Genomic DNA, 15,622 nt, shown 5'->3' with positions numbered 1-15,622 from the left:
AGCAAAAAAAAAAAAAGTGGATGAAGAGGAGGCTGAAGAGAGGGTCAATGAGATGCAACACGAGAAAGAGACACAAGGAAATGGATTCTCCCCTGGAGCCCCGACAAAGGAAGGCAGGCTGGTGACACCTTGATTTTGGCCCAGAGAGACCCACAGCAAACCCATGGCCTACAGGGCTGTGAGATAATAAATGTAAGTTGTATTGAGGCACTAAGTTTGTGGTAATTTGTTAGAGCGGCAGTAGAAAGTTAACATACCAAGTCTCAGGAGAGATTAGAGCAAACGTATCTCAACTGATAGCTGGGATAAGAAGGTAGCTATTTGAAAACAGATTAGAAATCTCGCTCTAAAACAAGGAAACGTTTAGCTAAAATACGCTTTTGTAGACTTAATCATCAAATGCTAGGATATTAAAACTAGGGAGTAACCATATGAAACTGAAAAAGGTTAAATTAATACTTAAAAGGCAGAATCACTAAAAAGAATAATACTGAGAACAGATGAGGGTATGGGGAAACGGACACGACGGCTGACAAAGATATCAACTCCATTCTGTGCAGCAATATGTATGCGTCAGATGTTTTTACAGTGTGTGCAGTGGTTTATGGGTTAGAATTTTCAGGACAGCATTATCTGGATTGAGATTACTATGTTTTGGTACATTCATTAATGGATGTTAATAGATGTATTGCTGTATAAAAACACTCATTGCTATGGGAAAATATTTGTAATAGAAAAACCATGCTACAAAACAGTGTGCTATACTTTTATAAACAAAATATTTATGTATATAAAAAGACTGGAAGGCAACTGGAGTTAAATGTATATTGGGTGATGGAATTATACAAATTTTCCTTTCTTAAAAATATTTTCCAAGCTGTCTGTACTAAGTATGTAATTAGAAACAAATCTAATAAAAAATGTTAAAGCATATCTAAACTGTTTTACATAGAAGACTACAAACTACTAGGATTTATTACTTTGCAAAGGAGGTATGGGGTGAAAACATAATTAGGTAAGAAGAAATTTTAGACTTTTCAAGGCAGCCGTAACCTTTGAAATATGATACTTGCCCTTGGGTGCAAAGTTTAAGAGGGCACCAAAACTCGGTAATCAAGATAAATACTATTCAGTGCCATGTTTTAAAAACTCAAAACTCATGCCAAACAAACACAGCCATAATGAATAAAATATCAAGATAAAGACAGGATCAGTATCTGATCCATGATGGACAAAATGGACCACAGTTTGACAATTATCTTCTAAAGCAGTGACTCTCAAAGTGTGGTCCCGGGTCCAGTCACATCAGCATCCCCTGTGAACCTGTTAGAAAGGCTGACGCTCAGACCCTTCCGCAGGCTACTGAATCAGAAACCCAGGGGTGGAGGCCAGCAATCACCCAGGTTAGAGAACCACTGTGCTAGGTCAACAGATAGGTGGTATCAACAGCCATGCTGGTAGAAAATGTATATTACACTGATTTCCAAAGGCAACATTCCGTGTTTGCTGTGAGCCTGGCCATGTGCTAAGCTCTTTGCATGACTGGGGGCACATTTAGTACTTCAGTTTCACAGAGGAGGAGACTGAGCTCCAGCAGGGTTAAGTATACCGCCTGGGGTTGCCCAGCTAGGACACGGAAGACCACAAGACCTGGAGTCCAGATGTGCCCGACTATGGCGTCTGCTCTGTTGGCATCTGCGGAAACAGCGATGCAGGTGGCCAGGGCCAAACCAGTGGAGAAACCACATGGACTCACCCTCTGACTCTGACTCATCTTCCTCTTCCTCCTCCTCCTCTTCGTTGCTCTCGTCCTCACTCTCTTCTTCTTTGGCAATTTTCTGCCGAGCACTCTTAAACACTGACTGTAAGACGATGGAGTCTTCGTAGATCTAAAGGGTCAAAGTGGCACCTGTTAAAAACCTCAAGCTGAGGGCCCGAGACTCACAATCGCAGCATGCTCTTTTCTTCCCTGTGCCACACACCAGCATTATTTTACGTGAATTTTAGTAGAAACATCGACGTTATTGTCTATGCCTGCAGGAAAACACCAAACTCAAATCTACAGACACAGTCTTACAGGAAAAGTCCACATGCAGTTGAAATAATTTCAGAGAGTGTGTGTGTGTGTGTGTGTGCACGCACGCTTGGGAGGGAGGGAGGGCTTCAATACGATGCCCTCTCATTTTTGACAGCAAGACCGGTATTTTAAAAAACTGTATTTCTTATTTAAGTTGTTCCATCAAACACTGTGGTAAAGCAACCTTTTTTAAAAAATGCAATTCTCCTAACAAAATGGAGGTTATTATTTGTTACTGAGTTTATCAGTACCAGCCAATACTTATGGCAATCAGTGCTTTCTCGCTAGTGTATGCACCTAACTGACCATAGCCCTGTGTAGTTGCTGAGAGAGAAAGTTCAAAAATGGTCTGTTTTCTCAAAAAACTAAAAATAGAAGTACCATATGATCCAGCAATGCCAATTCTAGATATATACCCAAAGGAATTGAAAGCAGGGTCTTGAAGAGATACATGCACACCCATGTTTACAGCAGCACTATTCACAGTAGCCAATAAGTAGAAGCACACCCAGTGTCCATCGATAGAGGGATGAAGAAACAAAACGAGGTCTATCCATACCGTGGAGTATTATTCAGCCTTAAAAAGGACAGAAATCCTGTCGCAGCCTACACAACATGGATGAACTCTGAGGACATGATGCTAGGTGAAATGATAAGCCATTCACAAAAGGCAAACACTGAATGATTTGCTTATATGAGCTATCTAGAGGAGTCAAATTCGTAGAAAGAGAACGTAGAATGGTGTCTGGCAGAATGATTACAGGGTTTTAGTTTTACAAGATGAAAGTGTTCTGGAGATCTGTTGCAGAATAATGAAAATATACTTCACACTACTGAGCTGTACACTTAAAAATGGTGAAGATGACACACTGGAATGGGGCCACTGGGGCAGAATTTGCCAGGGACACTAGAGTTGAGCTGGATCTTAAGGGTGAGGAGGATCCCATCAGGGATCATGAGAAAGGAGAGGGCCTTTTTAGAAAAGGAGAGCAAGGAGAAAGGTGGGGTGGCAAGAGTAAAAAAAGATGCATCCGGGATGGTGCCATTGCCAATTTCCTGGTTATGACATGGGACGATGTTACTATCTTGTGACGACGTCAAGGCTCTCTCTGTATTCATACTCTTTCCTACAACTGCATGTGTATCTGGGGAAGCCGGTGTTTATGGACCATGAACTGTTACTGGACCATGAACTGTTTAGGTTGAGGAACAGCAGGAAATGAGGCCAAAGAGTTAGTGTATGACTTTAGAAAGCAAACTACGGCGATTAAATTCATTCTAGAATTTAACAGTACATGGGGAAGCTCGAAGCTTGGTGGGCAGTAGATGATGGACAGGATAAAAAGGTGGTTACAGAAAGATAGGCCAGCATCCAGGAGGGCCTCGGAGGGAAGCCAGTCAAGAGGCCATTTGTCACCCCAGTTCAGGGGTGAGGCAGTGGGTGTTGGCAGACAGGGAGGCTGTGGGATGGGGTGTATATCACAATGTTGCCACAGTCCTATAAGGAACCCCCAAATCTATCCACTAACTGTAAGTGGTCATTCATAAAAGACTTCCTTGTTGACGCTTGTATTTACTCTCTGCCTCCTAGTTTTCACCTTAAATTTCTCTGAAAAAGGCTTGCTTTCACGATCTATTGTTTTGGTCAAAATAATACTTCTATTAACCCCCATTAACTGGAAAGGTATGGTCTGTTCAAGGCACATTCTGAGGAGTCCCACATTCTCCAATCTAGTGACTGGAATTGACATGAAGATAAAAAAAGCCCGATCTGGACAGAGGCTTGACTCTGCATTGGCTGGCAGACACACTGACCTCTCTTCTTGTTCTTTCTGCCTCATGGGTATGAGAGCATAGATAGGAAAAGGGGAGTCCCTACATAAGGTGAGTGGAATTGAGGTGTAATTAAGTGAAAGTGTCCTCCGCCAACTTAGTTATTTTAATAGTGTCACTTACTTACAGACTCTTACACTTGCTAACTACAGAGAAGGGGAGTAAAGAGAATTGCAATTGACCTGATAAAAAGCATTTCTGTAACAATTAGAGGCGGTGGTTATTTTTTCTATATATTTTTTGTTTTAAAACAAAACAGCAGTTTCGGCTCCTGATGCAAAGTTTACAATCAGAAAACCCAAGGTAAATATAACCAAATACACCATCTCTATAAATGCAAAAACTGTACCTCTAGCTTTTAAGCATTACATTAAGTTATTAACTTAAATTCCTCCTCTGATTAAAAGCCAAGCCTTTAAGGGAAGCACAAGTAGCAACTAGCATAGCTATGGTACAAAGGAGCTGGCATTAATTTGAAAATGCCAAAGCCTCAATTGACGTACATAGGTAGCATGGAAATATAGGCTTTTATTTTTCCTTTTCTTCTGCCAGGATAGTAGCGACGGTAGCAAATGAAATATTTTACTTAAAAGAACACAAGCATGTTTAAGGTTAAACATGTCTCACCTGGGATCCCTCCAAGTTGAACGTCTGAGCATTGTGACAGAGAAGCATGACGTCTTTCTCCAGGTCACCCAGGCTTCGGTACTTATGGTTACGAATTCTTTCCTGATGCAAATTTTGGATAAAACAGAGGAAAGTGGGGGAGGGTGGTGGTGGAAATACAACAATCATTACTTGGTTAACAAAGCCTGATTTTCCATTTGTCTTCCCAGTAGACAGTCCTGCCAGGGAGGTGGGACTACACAACTCCAGGGGGTGTCATAAACAGAGACCACCCTCCCACGCGTATTCCTTCTTATAAGGGGGAGTAAGGAGCATATGATGGGAACCAGGAAGAGCACTGGGATTGAGGAAGGAGTCTGAAACTTTTTAAATAAAATGCAATATAATCAATACGAGCTCTCAGTATATTGATTTAATAACATACATTTAAAGGCACAAGAACATCCCGACCTTTTTAGTGCCGAGCCCTGGATGGGTGTCAGTGGCAGTCAGATAGGTTACCACTGTCAAGTCCTAACTGTAATCATTTCAATGAATTTACACTTCTACTTTATTTACTTAAAAAATAAAGTTTGTAAACAAAAGATCTACCTTTATTTTTTTGAAATCCACCGGTTTCCTAATTAATTCATAGTATTCTGGTAATTCTTTTCTTGAAGGTAACTGAATGAAGACTTCACTGAGCTGTCGCCCTGAACTGTAGGGGGGCAGGGGAGAAACGAACAAAAACATAACAGATCATGCACTACAGAGAAAAACTTGTATTTTATTTCAGAAAAATGTCAAAAAAGCAAATGACATCCCACGCATATAAACATGGGGCTCTTCAAATCAAAGAAAATCCTACAACTATATGGGAGATTAATGTCCCCAGTGCTAACTTCAAAATCACATTAGAATACCAGTAGATCTCCACTTCTGTCATACATATGGGAAGTCCACTGTGGATTTCTCTTTCAGAGTGAACCTCTCTTCAGTTTGATACAAATATTTCAAGTGTCCCATTCCACCAAAAATTCCATTTCTAAATGAGTAGTAATTGAGTTGGTTAAAAAAAATAAAAAATAAAAAATACTGACTTTATTTCCATATCCCTTTGTTTTCAAATCCACTTTATATTCCGAAAATAATATGTTAGAATATACTCTGGAAACTCAAATGAAAAGCTTTCGTATGTACCAGGGACTGTCTATCTTTTCAGTCTTACTCCTCTTAGGGCATTTTTCCACACTGTGAACTACACAAACCTTTATGATCATTTGCCAGTGGAACCCCTTCATCTTGCCTAACTTCATTTTGTGTGTATGGAGTCATTTGTGCTGAAAAGAACAAACATATTTAGGAAGCGTGGCTGCCTCATGTTCCTGGGATCAGTGCTGTACCCTCCCCGCAAATTCATGGTAGCTTTATTTGAAAGCACATTTAATAGCAACGAACGCTTAGCATTTTGTAACTTTGAGAAACAGACTATAAAGCAATGTAAGCATTTAACATCACTTAATGTTAGAAGCAGACATGGTCAAAGGAACCAGATATTCATAATTTAGGTTCAGGACCCTAATATCTGACTCAGCCTATCCAGATCAACAACAGCTCTGGAGATACAGTACAGTCATTTTTCACAAAAATCTCGTTTCCCTTATGATGCCATCTCTACTTCCTTTGTGAAGGCAGAAATATTAAAAAACAAAACAAAACAAAAAAACCCCATAAATCGCTGCCATGTAAATTTTGGAAGGTGATTCTAGGAGTGTGTGAGAATGCTAGAAGCAGCGGCAGAGAATAAGTGACAATATGCTGTTTTAATCTATAGTCCCAGTCATATAATTAAAAAATAATCATAATGACACTTATCATAAAAAAGGCATGCGCAGTAACTCAAATGGTTGCCTAGCAACCAGTGGGGAAAATGCTGAAGTGCAAAGGGGCCTGCATAAATTAACCGAAAACCCTGTCAAAGGGATGGGCGAGTTTTTCTGTGATGCTGGGTCAGTGTTTTGTTTTATTTTATTTTTTAATGCATATATGGGCCTCATGAATACTAAAACCGGGGGCCAACACAAGAGGCATAAGAAGACTGCAGTTTAATAGGAAACTGGATTTTAAGATTATCATGGCAAGAACCAAGGTGTTCTCTTACCCTCCGCCACCCCTACCCCCTCACCCCTTCCAGGTTGAGAAATGCATTTGTACTGCCGTAAATTATACCACACAGTATATGACAAAAACTGTTTCATTTGCTATCACCTTCAACATAGGGCCACAATCTCTGGTCTGTTTTTCTTTCTCCCATTCTGAGACTTAAATATACAAACATTTCACCAGTCTGTAAATGAATCTCTGAAAGGCCATAAGAGGAATTTATAGATATTCATTTTTCTATTTGTATTAGTGACTTCTTTATAATTAGCATTCTTTATACCCTAGCAACAGAGAGTCAGACCTCTTTGTGATTCTGGATTTAACACCTGACCCTCCAAGACATCTTTAGTGTCATTTTCTGCATTGCCAACAGATGGTGTCATTTTTCTATTGACGGATTACAAGTACATCTTTGCTTTGTACACCTGTGATGGACGTACTCTTAATTTCATCTCTGCTACTGGTGAAATAAGAAATAAGCAGTTTGCACTGAGAATGTGATAGAGCTCTTTCCAACAGGGGCAAAATGGCTGAAAAAATCTTGGTCTGATGTCCTGTTCTTAGGACGCAGAAATCCTAGGCCCTATAAGGAGACAAGTCCAGAGTTATCTGTGCTCGCAAAGGAGAGAGGTGAATGTTCTGAGACTCGGGGCCAATACTGTAAAATGACAAAAATTTATTCGGTTTAAAAATTAAAGGCTGGGCTTCCTTGGTGGCACAGTGGTTGAGAATCCGCCTGCCAATGCAGGGGACACGGGTTCGAGCCCTGGTCTGGGAAGACCCCACAAGCCGCGGAGCAACTAGGCCCGTGAGCCACAATTACTGAGCCTGCGCGTCTGGAGCCTGTGCTCCGCAACAAGAGAGGCCGCGATAGTGAGAGGCCCGCGCACCGCGATGAAGAGTGGCCCCCGCTCGCTGCAACTGGAGAAAGCCCTCGCACAGAAACGAAGACCCAACACAGCCAAAAATAAATACATAAATAAATAAATTTAAAAAAGAAAAGATGACTACTATCTTAAATAAATAAATAAATAAATAAATAAAGGCTCCATGGCTTAATATTCCCATCTCACTTCCTTTATTCCCCCTGCTAAGAACCAAGGGCCTGAGCTGAAGGAGGACTTGGATGCCATGTAAGGAAGTCTTCTCGTGGTTCCATTGGAACCATCTCCATTCAAACACCTCGGTCTGGATTTCGAAGCCCTCCTCAGCTCCTCCTCTGTAAACCCTGATTGTACTGCTGACTTGACTCTTCTGGTCAGAATAGCCTCTCTCCTGTGTACCCCCAAGTACCGCGGCCAATCCCCCCTTTATCACAAATTCCAAGTCTCCAGGCTTGACCCACCTCTCACTCGACGGTTAGAACATTCTCTATCCTTTTCTCCCTTCAAATATTCCATTATCCATTCAGGATCAAGAACCCTACTTCCAAAAAGAAATGGAAGAAGTTTTCCTCAATATTAAACCAACTTTCCTCAATATTAAACAACTCCTGGTACGTTGCTGCTCAGAACTTAATTCTATGCATGCTGTTTTTTTTTCTCTCCTCCACAGAGTGTGGGAACACTTTACATGCAGTCAAAACCCCTCCCCCATCTCTATCAGAGGGGATAGTTCTGATGGTGACCCTGGGCAGGCAAAGTCAGGTGGTCCTGGAGGACATCCAGCTTTTATATAACCTACAAAATGCACTGAGGTAGCAGGACCACTTGCTAATGTTGCTACGGTAACTTATTTTTTCCCTAAATTAAAGGTTAAAAAAAAAAAGGTAAATAAGCAAAAGGAAGTGAAGCAGCCTGACAGAGTTTTGAATTCTTGGCATTTCTTTCTCAAACTTAAGCTGCACAAATGCTTTTTCATTATACCTTTTCAAATACTTGTTTTTCACTGCCAGGAAGTTTTTTTTTTTTTTTTAGTACAGAACAATGGACTAATTGTACAATGGTTTGCAAAAGGTGTTCCATTTCTGTTGAAATGCTTATCCTTACCCCCAAGGTATTTTCCATTATGTCATTTTACACATTTAAGGCCTAAGTATAAATTGTTATCTCAAAGTGTGCTGTTTGCCATGACAAAAGTGATACCTGTCTCCCTCCTCCAAAATGGTCTGATTTCATACAACGATCTATCACAACGAGAAACGTGACCCTGATAAGACGTAGGGTGTTGGGGGCGAGGAGAATAACCTAAAATACAAATATACAGGAACCCACTGCACTTAATAGAGTTTACAGGTGCTGGTGGGCAAACACATTTCCACTCCACAGAGACGAAAGGGCAAAGGGACACCTGGCTATGTTGTCATGGTGTATGCGATGGAAAAGCCCTACATGCCACTATGTTAATGGTGGTTTGCAAACCCTGCATGTACAGCTTACACACACACACACACACACACACACACACAAGATCTGCTTTGCTATGCTTCACCTGGGAACCAACTTTTCTCCCATTACCTCCACAAACCGAATGGCAAGAATTTCACATCTATACTACTGTGACTTTAAAATGATGATTACAGACATTATAAATATCACATAAATATCAGCTCTACCTTTGATTACAGTTTAGGTAAAGCTGGAAGAGTGCATAAGACTGTAATACTAGCTTAGAAACCTATTCCTTTAAAATGCTGGCCAGTATGTCTTTCGTAATATTGGTTGAGAGTCCTTTTTTTTTTTTTTTTTGGCTGCTTTATGATTTGTCTTTTTACCTGCCAAAGCTGATCTGTTGACAAGAACTCCTAATGGATACTCCTGGAAAAGTGATCTTAACTAAAGCTGACATAGGTTTTGTTTATGTTAGTTAATGAATATAAAAATGTGGTTATCTTGCCTCCTTAAGAAAATTACGTCATGATTTACAACACCCATTTGTAGTTGGAAACGTTTTACAGAAAATTATTACAGTCCTAAAGGAATCAAACATAAGAAATCATTTTGGGAAAAAAACCCATAAAAATTGGGTTAGCATTGGAGGGCAGTAGGTGAATACGTGTCTTTTTTTCAGGGTCAGATTCCTATAGGGCTTAATAAATACCATTTCAAAATGCACTTAGACCTGAGTAGCACCCTGCATATCTAGAAAGCCCCCAGAAACCTGAGCCAGTCACAGAATAGGTGTCAGAGTACCCGCACTCTGCATTCTCTACTGAGGTCTCTCATCAGAGTCTTACTGAGTATTGACTGACAATACTGATAATTCCTAACAAGCTTGGAAATCTGACTTCCCAGCTTCTTGAAGCATATAGGATGTAATAGCAAAACAGTATGGGATGTGGGCTGACTTGCTTTTGATATGGGATGGATAGCTGTAAAAATCACCCCAAGGGTTGTGTTAAGGACTAGGTATCTAATGTGCCTGAGTTATCAACCAAAATGAGGTTACATCAGGTTTATGCAAGGTAAATGCCCCCATGTTAGGAGGCTTAAAGGGCTTGCTCAGCTCAATAAGAAAAGCAGCAAGGCTTTAACAACAGTCTTCAATGTAATCACACTCTGATGTATGGTTTTCCTGTTGGTAATCTACTCTAGGCTGGAATATGGATAAAGATATATATATATATTTATATGTACATGTAAAGATGTTCATCACAGCATTATTTAAAATAATTTAAGGCAGCCAAAATGTTAAACAATTGGGGGAAGAAAACAAGTAATGGAATGCTAGAATCTAAAATTATGTATTTTTAAAGTATGTGCCTTAAAAAACAGAAAAAATGCTCATTATGACATTCAATGGGAAAAAAAAAACAAAAACAAAACCCCACAGGATATCAAATTGTAAATGCAATACACATTCAACTAGGTTTTTAAAAGGGCATGAACTAAGGACCAGAAGGAGAAATGCCAGAGCATAAATAAACATTAATAATAAGGTACTCTTGTTCAACAAAATGAAGATTTATAATCTAATGTAATTTGGAACCATACTGTCATCCATAAATAAAGTAGGCCTCAAACACTTTTATGGGTTACCTTCTTTGAAAACATGCTATAAGTCAAAAATCTAATTTGATTTTTCCCAGAAAAATGTCATCCGAGGGCATACGACCGACCTTTATTTATATCACCATAAACAGCACAGTTCATCAACGGGCACCTTTTAACTCTCCCATATAAAGCCAAATAAATAGAATAATAGAACAATAATTCCATAAATTTTTTATTTACTATATTACAACCAACAGAATCTACTGTATGAAGTTCCTATTTATTCCTTCAGAATTCTCTCATTGAACTTATGACTGCAAATCAGAGGTGATGACCTGGACATGAGATTCAGGGAGTATTGTTTATTTACTTGTTTATTTAGACAAGCATTTTGAGGAGATGACTGAGAAGACTTATCATCTATCACTTGACTTTTTAGAAATATTGACTCGGGACGCCTAGATTCTTCTCCTCTTTTTCTCACTCGACACTTCATCATAGCAGGTAGAGGTACAGAATCCTAAGTGTCTACCTGTCTCAATGTGATAGACACAATGGTGACGCCGTTTCATCAGCTTTTGTCACCTCATCTTGGAGACCCGGAAGTGACTCAGAGGATGCCTTCCTTTCAAACGGTAAGGACACACCTTCCCTTCCACTGAATGTTCTGTCCTTCGGTCTTTCCCCGGGTCTCTAACTTCGTAATGTTAAAAAAAGACTTCAGAGCTTTTGGCTGAATTGTGATCAAACTCAAAATCACAAAGCTTTTGCAGGCAAACAAAATCAACTGCCTCTCCACCTGAGCTGCAAATCCCAAATGTCACTTTGTCAAAGGGGTGTGTGTGTCGTAGCAGGCACCCTGAGTGCTGCTTTTTCCTATAATGGCCGTTTTAGGAAATTCTTAAGGAAGACATAGGAGGTATGATTCTAAAGGAACAAGGCAGATATTTTTCCCATGAATACACAAGAACATTTATGCCCAAATAACAGCCCTCTTTCAGAGCAATCCATTTCTAAATCAAAAGACAGAGAGTGGTTACGAAGACAGTTTATCAGCCCTGTAAGAAAATCAGTTTTGCTGTTTCCAGCTGGGACTGCTTCCCCTCCCTCAGAGAGAGGTCATTTATGCTGGTTGTCGTGAAGCTTTGAGAGGCAGAGACCCTGGGCTCCTGGGCCAGGCTGATGCTGGAAGCCTCGGGGAGGCTTTCTGTGCCTCAGAAAGCAGATGGACCACGTTTATTTGTGGGCTGCCCACCTGCTGTACGTGGGTAAAATTGGCTGAGCATCATTAATAAGTGTCAAGTCACTAGGAGTCAAAGCAGCTTATTCCAGTACACATCTGAAAGTATCAATACTTTTAAGAAGGACAAAATAAAGTTCTAGAATCCACATTTCCCTGAGCTGATTCTCTCTGGACTAAGTGCAACTTCTGAGCTCTAAGTCAGCATTTCCCAATACGTGCTCCATGAAACATGAGCTTAATGGATTATTAATAGTGTTCCCTGAAAAGGGGGCTTCACTGGTCAAATGAGTTTGGGGAATGCTGGGTTAGACAAAGTTCAGCAGGCTACTTTACACAGAACTTCCCAGAGCCTCTAACCACGCTGGGAATTCTCCAAGAAGCTCCAGGACTAGAGTTTGAGGACCACACTCTGGGGAAGCATCACCCTGGACATCAACTGAGGTTCTGACTCCCCCACACTGCTAGTACACAAGATAGACAGCCAACCCTGTCGCTGAGCCCTAAGTATCCAAACAGAATAGATGAAGAAAGGCTCTTCACCTACAACTAAGATTCTCTAAGTGTATCCACTTGGTCACACTTGTATTTCATGGCAATTTCTCTGTAATCTAATTAAATGCAAAGGGGCTTGAGCCTGAGATCCGGTCACAACCTCCCTCCCCCACTTAAAGAAATGCCGAATGTCTGGTGCCGATGTTGCTAAAACTAAATTTTGACTATAAGAGCTTCTTAGCCGGTCCTGAAGGGACAGTCAGTACTAACAACATAATCACGACATTAAGGGCTGTTAATAGCCATGGAGGGAATTTAGATTTCCTGGGATGGAGTATGTAGGGCTGGGTACCACATGCCACCTTTCTTTTCAGCCATATTTCTGTAAATGTAAATTTCACTTACCACTCAGGACAGAGAACCAGGAGTTATCCTTAAAAAGTTCTCCTCCATCTCTCACATCTGGTCTGCCCTAAGTCCTGTCAATCATACCTCTCTCTGAGTACTTGTTCTCTCGCCTTCATCCCCATCGCCATGTCCAATGCTATGCCCCTCTTCCCTTGCACATGAGGACCCAGTCATACTGAGAGACGTGTGGTCTCTAGAAGGGGTCCTGCTTTTCCATACCTCCTCCCTGGCTGCCTACACACATGGGTCTCAGCACCTTGGCTGCCTCTGCCCACCCCCCCATCTGCTTGGGGGATTTCTACTCCTCCCACAAGCCACCGACTGACTTTGCTTTCCCCTTTCCTACCCTCCACCTGGCATGTACACTTGATTCATACCGTAGATGTGCATTATTCCTTCATATAACTCTTTCCAACTATGCTTTAAGGCATTCTATTTTACTCATTCCCCCCCGACCCCACCCCCCATTCTCAATACTTACACAGAGACTGACACATAGAAAATGCTCAGTGTTTTTGAACACATGGAGGGATTTTTTTAAAAGAATGTTTAAAAATTAATCATAAGGCAAGCTCTGAACAACATGTCTTAAACTCGGGTTTCTGGGGAGAAGAAGCGTATGTGACAGTATGGGACCAGACAGACTCCAAAGAGTCCTGAGGAAGCAAACATCAAGTCCCTTCTACGCCTCTGGAAGTTGCAGCTTAAATGTGTCTTCAGTAAAAGGATTTATGTGGATCCTAACTACATATGGTCATATCGTCCCCTCAGAAAGCCAAGGCTTGACATTGGGGGCTCCTAATACCCTTTAAAGTTATTAATCCACTTTTCATGGTCACATGATTATTTTGATGGAAGAGGGGATATGGGTGAAGGAGCTTATGCCTGTCCTTGTTCACTGCGCTGGGCGTTTAGCCTATATCATGCCTTTTAGACCATAAAGCCTCCTTTCTACATGGTTGAGTTGGAAAGATTTACCCTGTTAGTTCATTATTTCAAGCCGCAAAAAGTCAAGTGTTTCTTGTTTCAGTTCCAAAATTCGAATCCAGACTGAGTTCTTTCTCGTAATGGCAAAAACAGAACACCATTCTTGATGCCTCTTAGTACACAGTATGGTTTGTGTGTCTGGCTTCCAGGATTGCTCACTGTTTATAATAAGAAATACCCAAAACTGACAACCTTGCCCACAAGTTTCACCTCGGCACAGATATGGGTGGGTACAAATCACCCCCACGTTTAATCTCCCTATATAAAAGGGAAGGCCACAACTGGTGATGGTATTTATTCTGAAATACAGGACACAGCCTCCTGGCCCTAGACTGGATCCTATACTAGTGGGGAAAGAAGTGCCAAAAAGGATGTCATTGAGTGAATTGACAAAAGTGGAATATGGATGGCAAAGTACTGTATCGATACTTTTTTGAAAGTACAGGCTGACCAAAAGGGGGAAAGAAATGTTATTTTCAGTATACTAATAACAACTCCTAACCCTGGCAAATCATGCACATCCCTCTTTCCGTCTCAACTAACATCGTCTCAGTCTCGCAAAACCTCTAGGAAAAAAACACTTCTGCTTTCCACTCGACATAAGCAGAGGCACACAAAGGTTAAACAAGCTGCCCGAGGATGCTTAAGACCATACACGACAGGTAAGCCCAGAAGCCACGCCTTGAAGCCCACCTGGTGCGCAGACCCTCTGCACACGTGACTGACTCCACAACGTCAGACAGGGTAGGCACGTGCACGCGGCACCCCAGGTGCTTCTCAGTAAGCTTCAAAACCAAGACAGCATGGAGTTAAGAGGCCCGTGGGACGTAAGACAGAAGCTGCGCTGAAAGTGGCAGGGGGAAGCAACAGAAACCCATGGCCGAGTGATGCTGGGGGGACCGTCCCGCTCAGTGGTGACTCCTGATGCCTTTGTAAGGAGTGCAGTTACAGGATGGACACGCCCAAATTAAAACACAGCACAAAAACTTCAAAAGCTAGGACAGGTGTTTGAGAATATCTGTGCCTCCATCTCCCACTCCAAGGAGGGGTGGTCAGGAGGCCACTGGAGAAATTTGCTTCCAAAGGCCGAGTCTTTAGGAATCAGTCTGTTTGGTGGACCAAGGGATACCTGTATTTAGAGACCCGGGAATACAAGACAGATCCTGACCTGTTTCCTTCTATTTCCAACTGAGAATTACTGGGCACCTTCTCCACGTTACACCTGTGGTAGAGTAGAAAGAACACTAGAGTCAGAAGACCTGGGTCCTCGTCCCAGCCCAGCTCCTTCCTCTTAGGTTGGTGACCTCGGGTAATTCATTTCACGCTCCAAGCCTCAGTCTCCTCACCTACCTGCCTTGCCAACCTCGGGGGACTGTTGGGAAGATTACTGGGGACGTTTCCTGCTTCTCCCGAACGCGTAAATGCCTGTTACTCTGTCTCATTTCCCTCCACACGTTTCCATCCGTCGTTCTAGAAGCAGTGGCGGACAGGCAGCGTTTGTTTGGCGGGGGTAGGGGGTGACCTTAGGAATGTAGCTTCAGCCTATCCGAGTCTAGCTGCTCACTTGTAAAGTGGGAATACTACTTACCTCAGGAAATGGCCGTGAACCCTAAACAGGATCGTGTGCTTTGTTACAGCAGCCAGCACACAGAGGGTGCACCGAAGCACAGCCTAACCTGGTTTCTGAACGCCATCTAGGTAGGCAGCTCTCCTTCCCTGACCGCCATTCTTTTCCAACAGATCACCAAGTTAATGATCTTCAACTGGAAATGACAACCACCACGTGAGGTCTCTGGCCCTTCTCCAGGCCTCTAGGGAAGCCTCTTCCATTGAGGATTTTGCAACTGCACCGCTGGCGTTCCTTTGTGTGGTGGCAGAGAC

The 15,622-nt window shown here is 41.8% G+C and overlaps 1 protein-coding gene across 7 annotated transcripts in view; it reads right to left on the bottom strand.

Annotated features, from left to right (window-relative positions):
• The window catches only part of SMARCA2 (SWI/SNF related, matrix associated, actin dependent regulator of chromatin, subfamily a, member 2), a 191,005-nt gene that overhangs the window by 10,689 nt on the left and 164,694 nt on the right, over positions 1–15,622 (bottom strand). For all 7 annotated transcript variants that reach the window (XM_061200381.1, XM_061200378.1, XM_061200379.1 and 4 more), the window contains 3 exons: positions 5,129–5,234; positions 4,538–4,639; positions 1,757–1,889 (listed from right to left, as the gene is read on the bottom strand). In XM_061200381.1, the coding sequence (XP_061056364.1) occupies positions 1,757–1,889; positions 4,538–4,639; positions 5,129–5,234 (341 nt within the window). The remainder of the gene's footprint in view (positions 1–1,756; positions 1,890–4,537; positions 4,640–5,128; positions 5,235–15,622) is intronic.

This window comes from Eubalaena glacialis, chromosome 9 (assembly GCF_028564815.1).
Source record: "Eubalaena glacialis isolate mEubGla1 chromosome 9, mEubGla1.1.hap2.+ XY, whole genome shotgun sequence".
Lineage (NCBI taxonomy): Eukaryota > Metazoa > Chordata > Mammalia > Artiodactyla > Balaenidae > Eubalaena > Eubalaena glacialis.
This window is presented reverse-complemented; position numbering and strand designations above follow the sequence as displayed.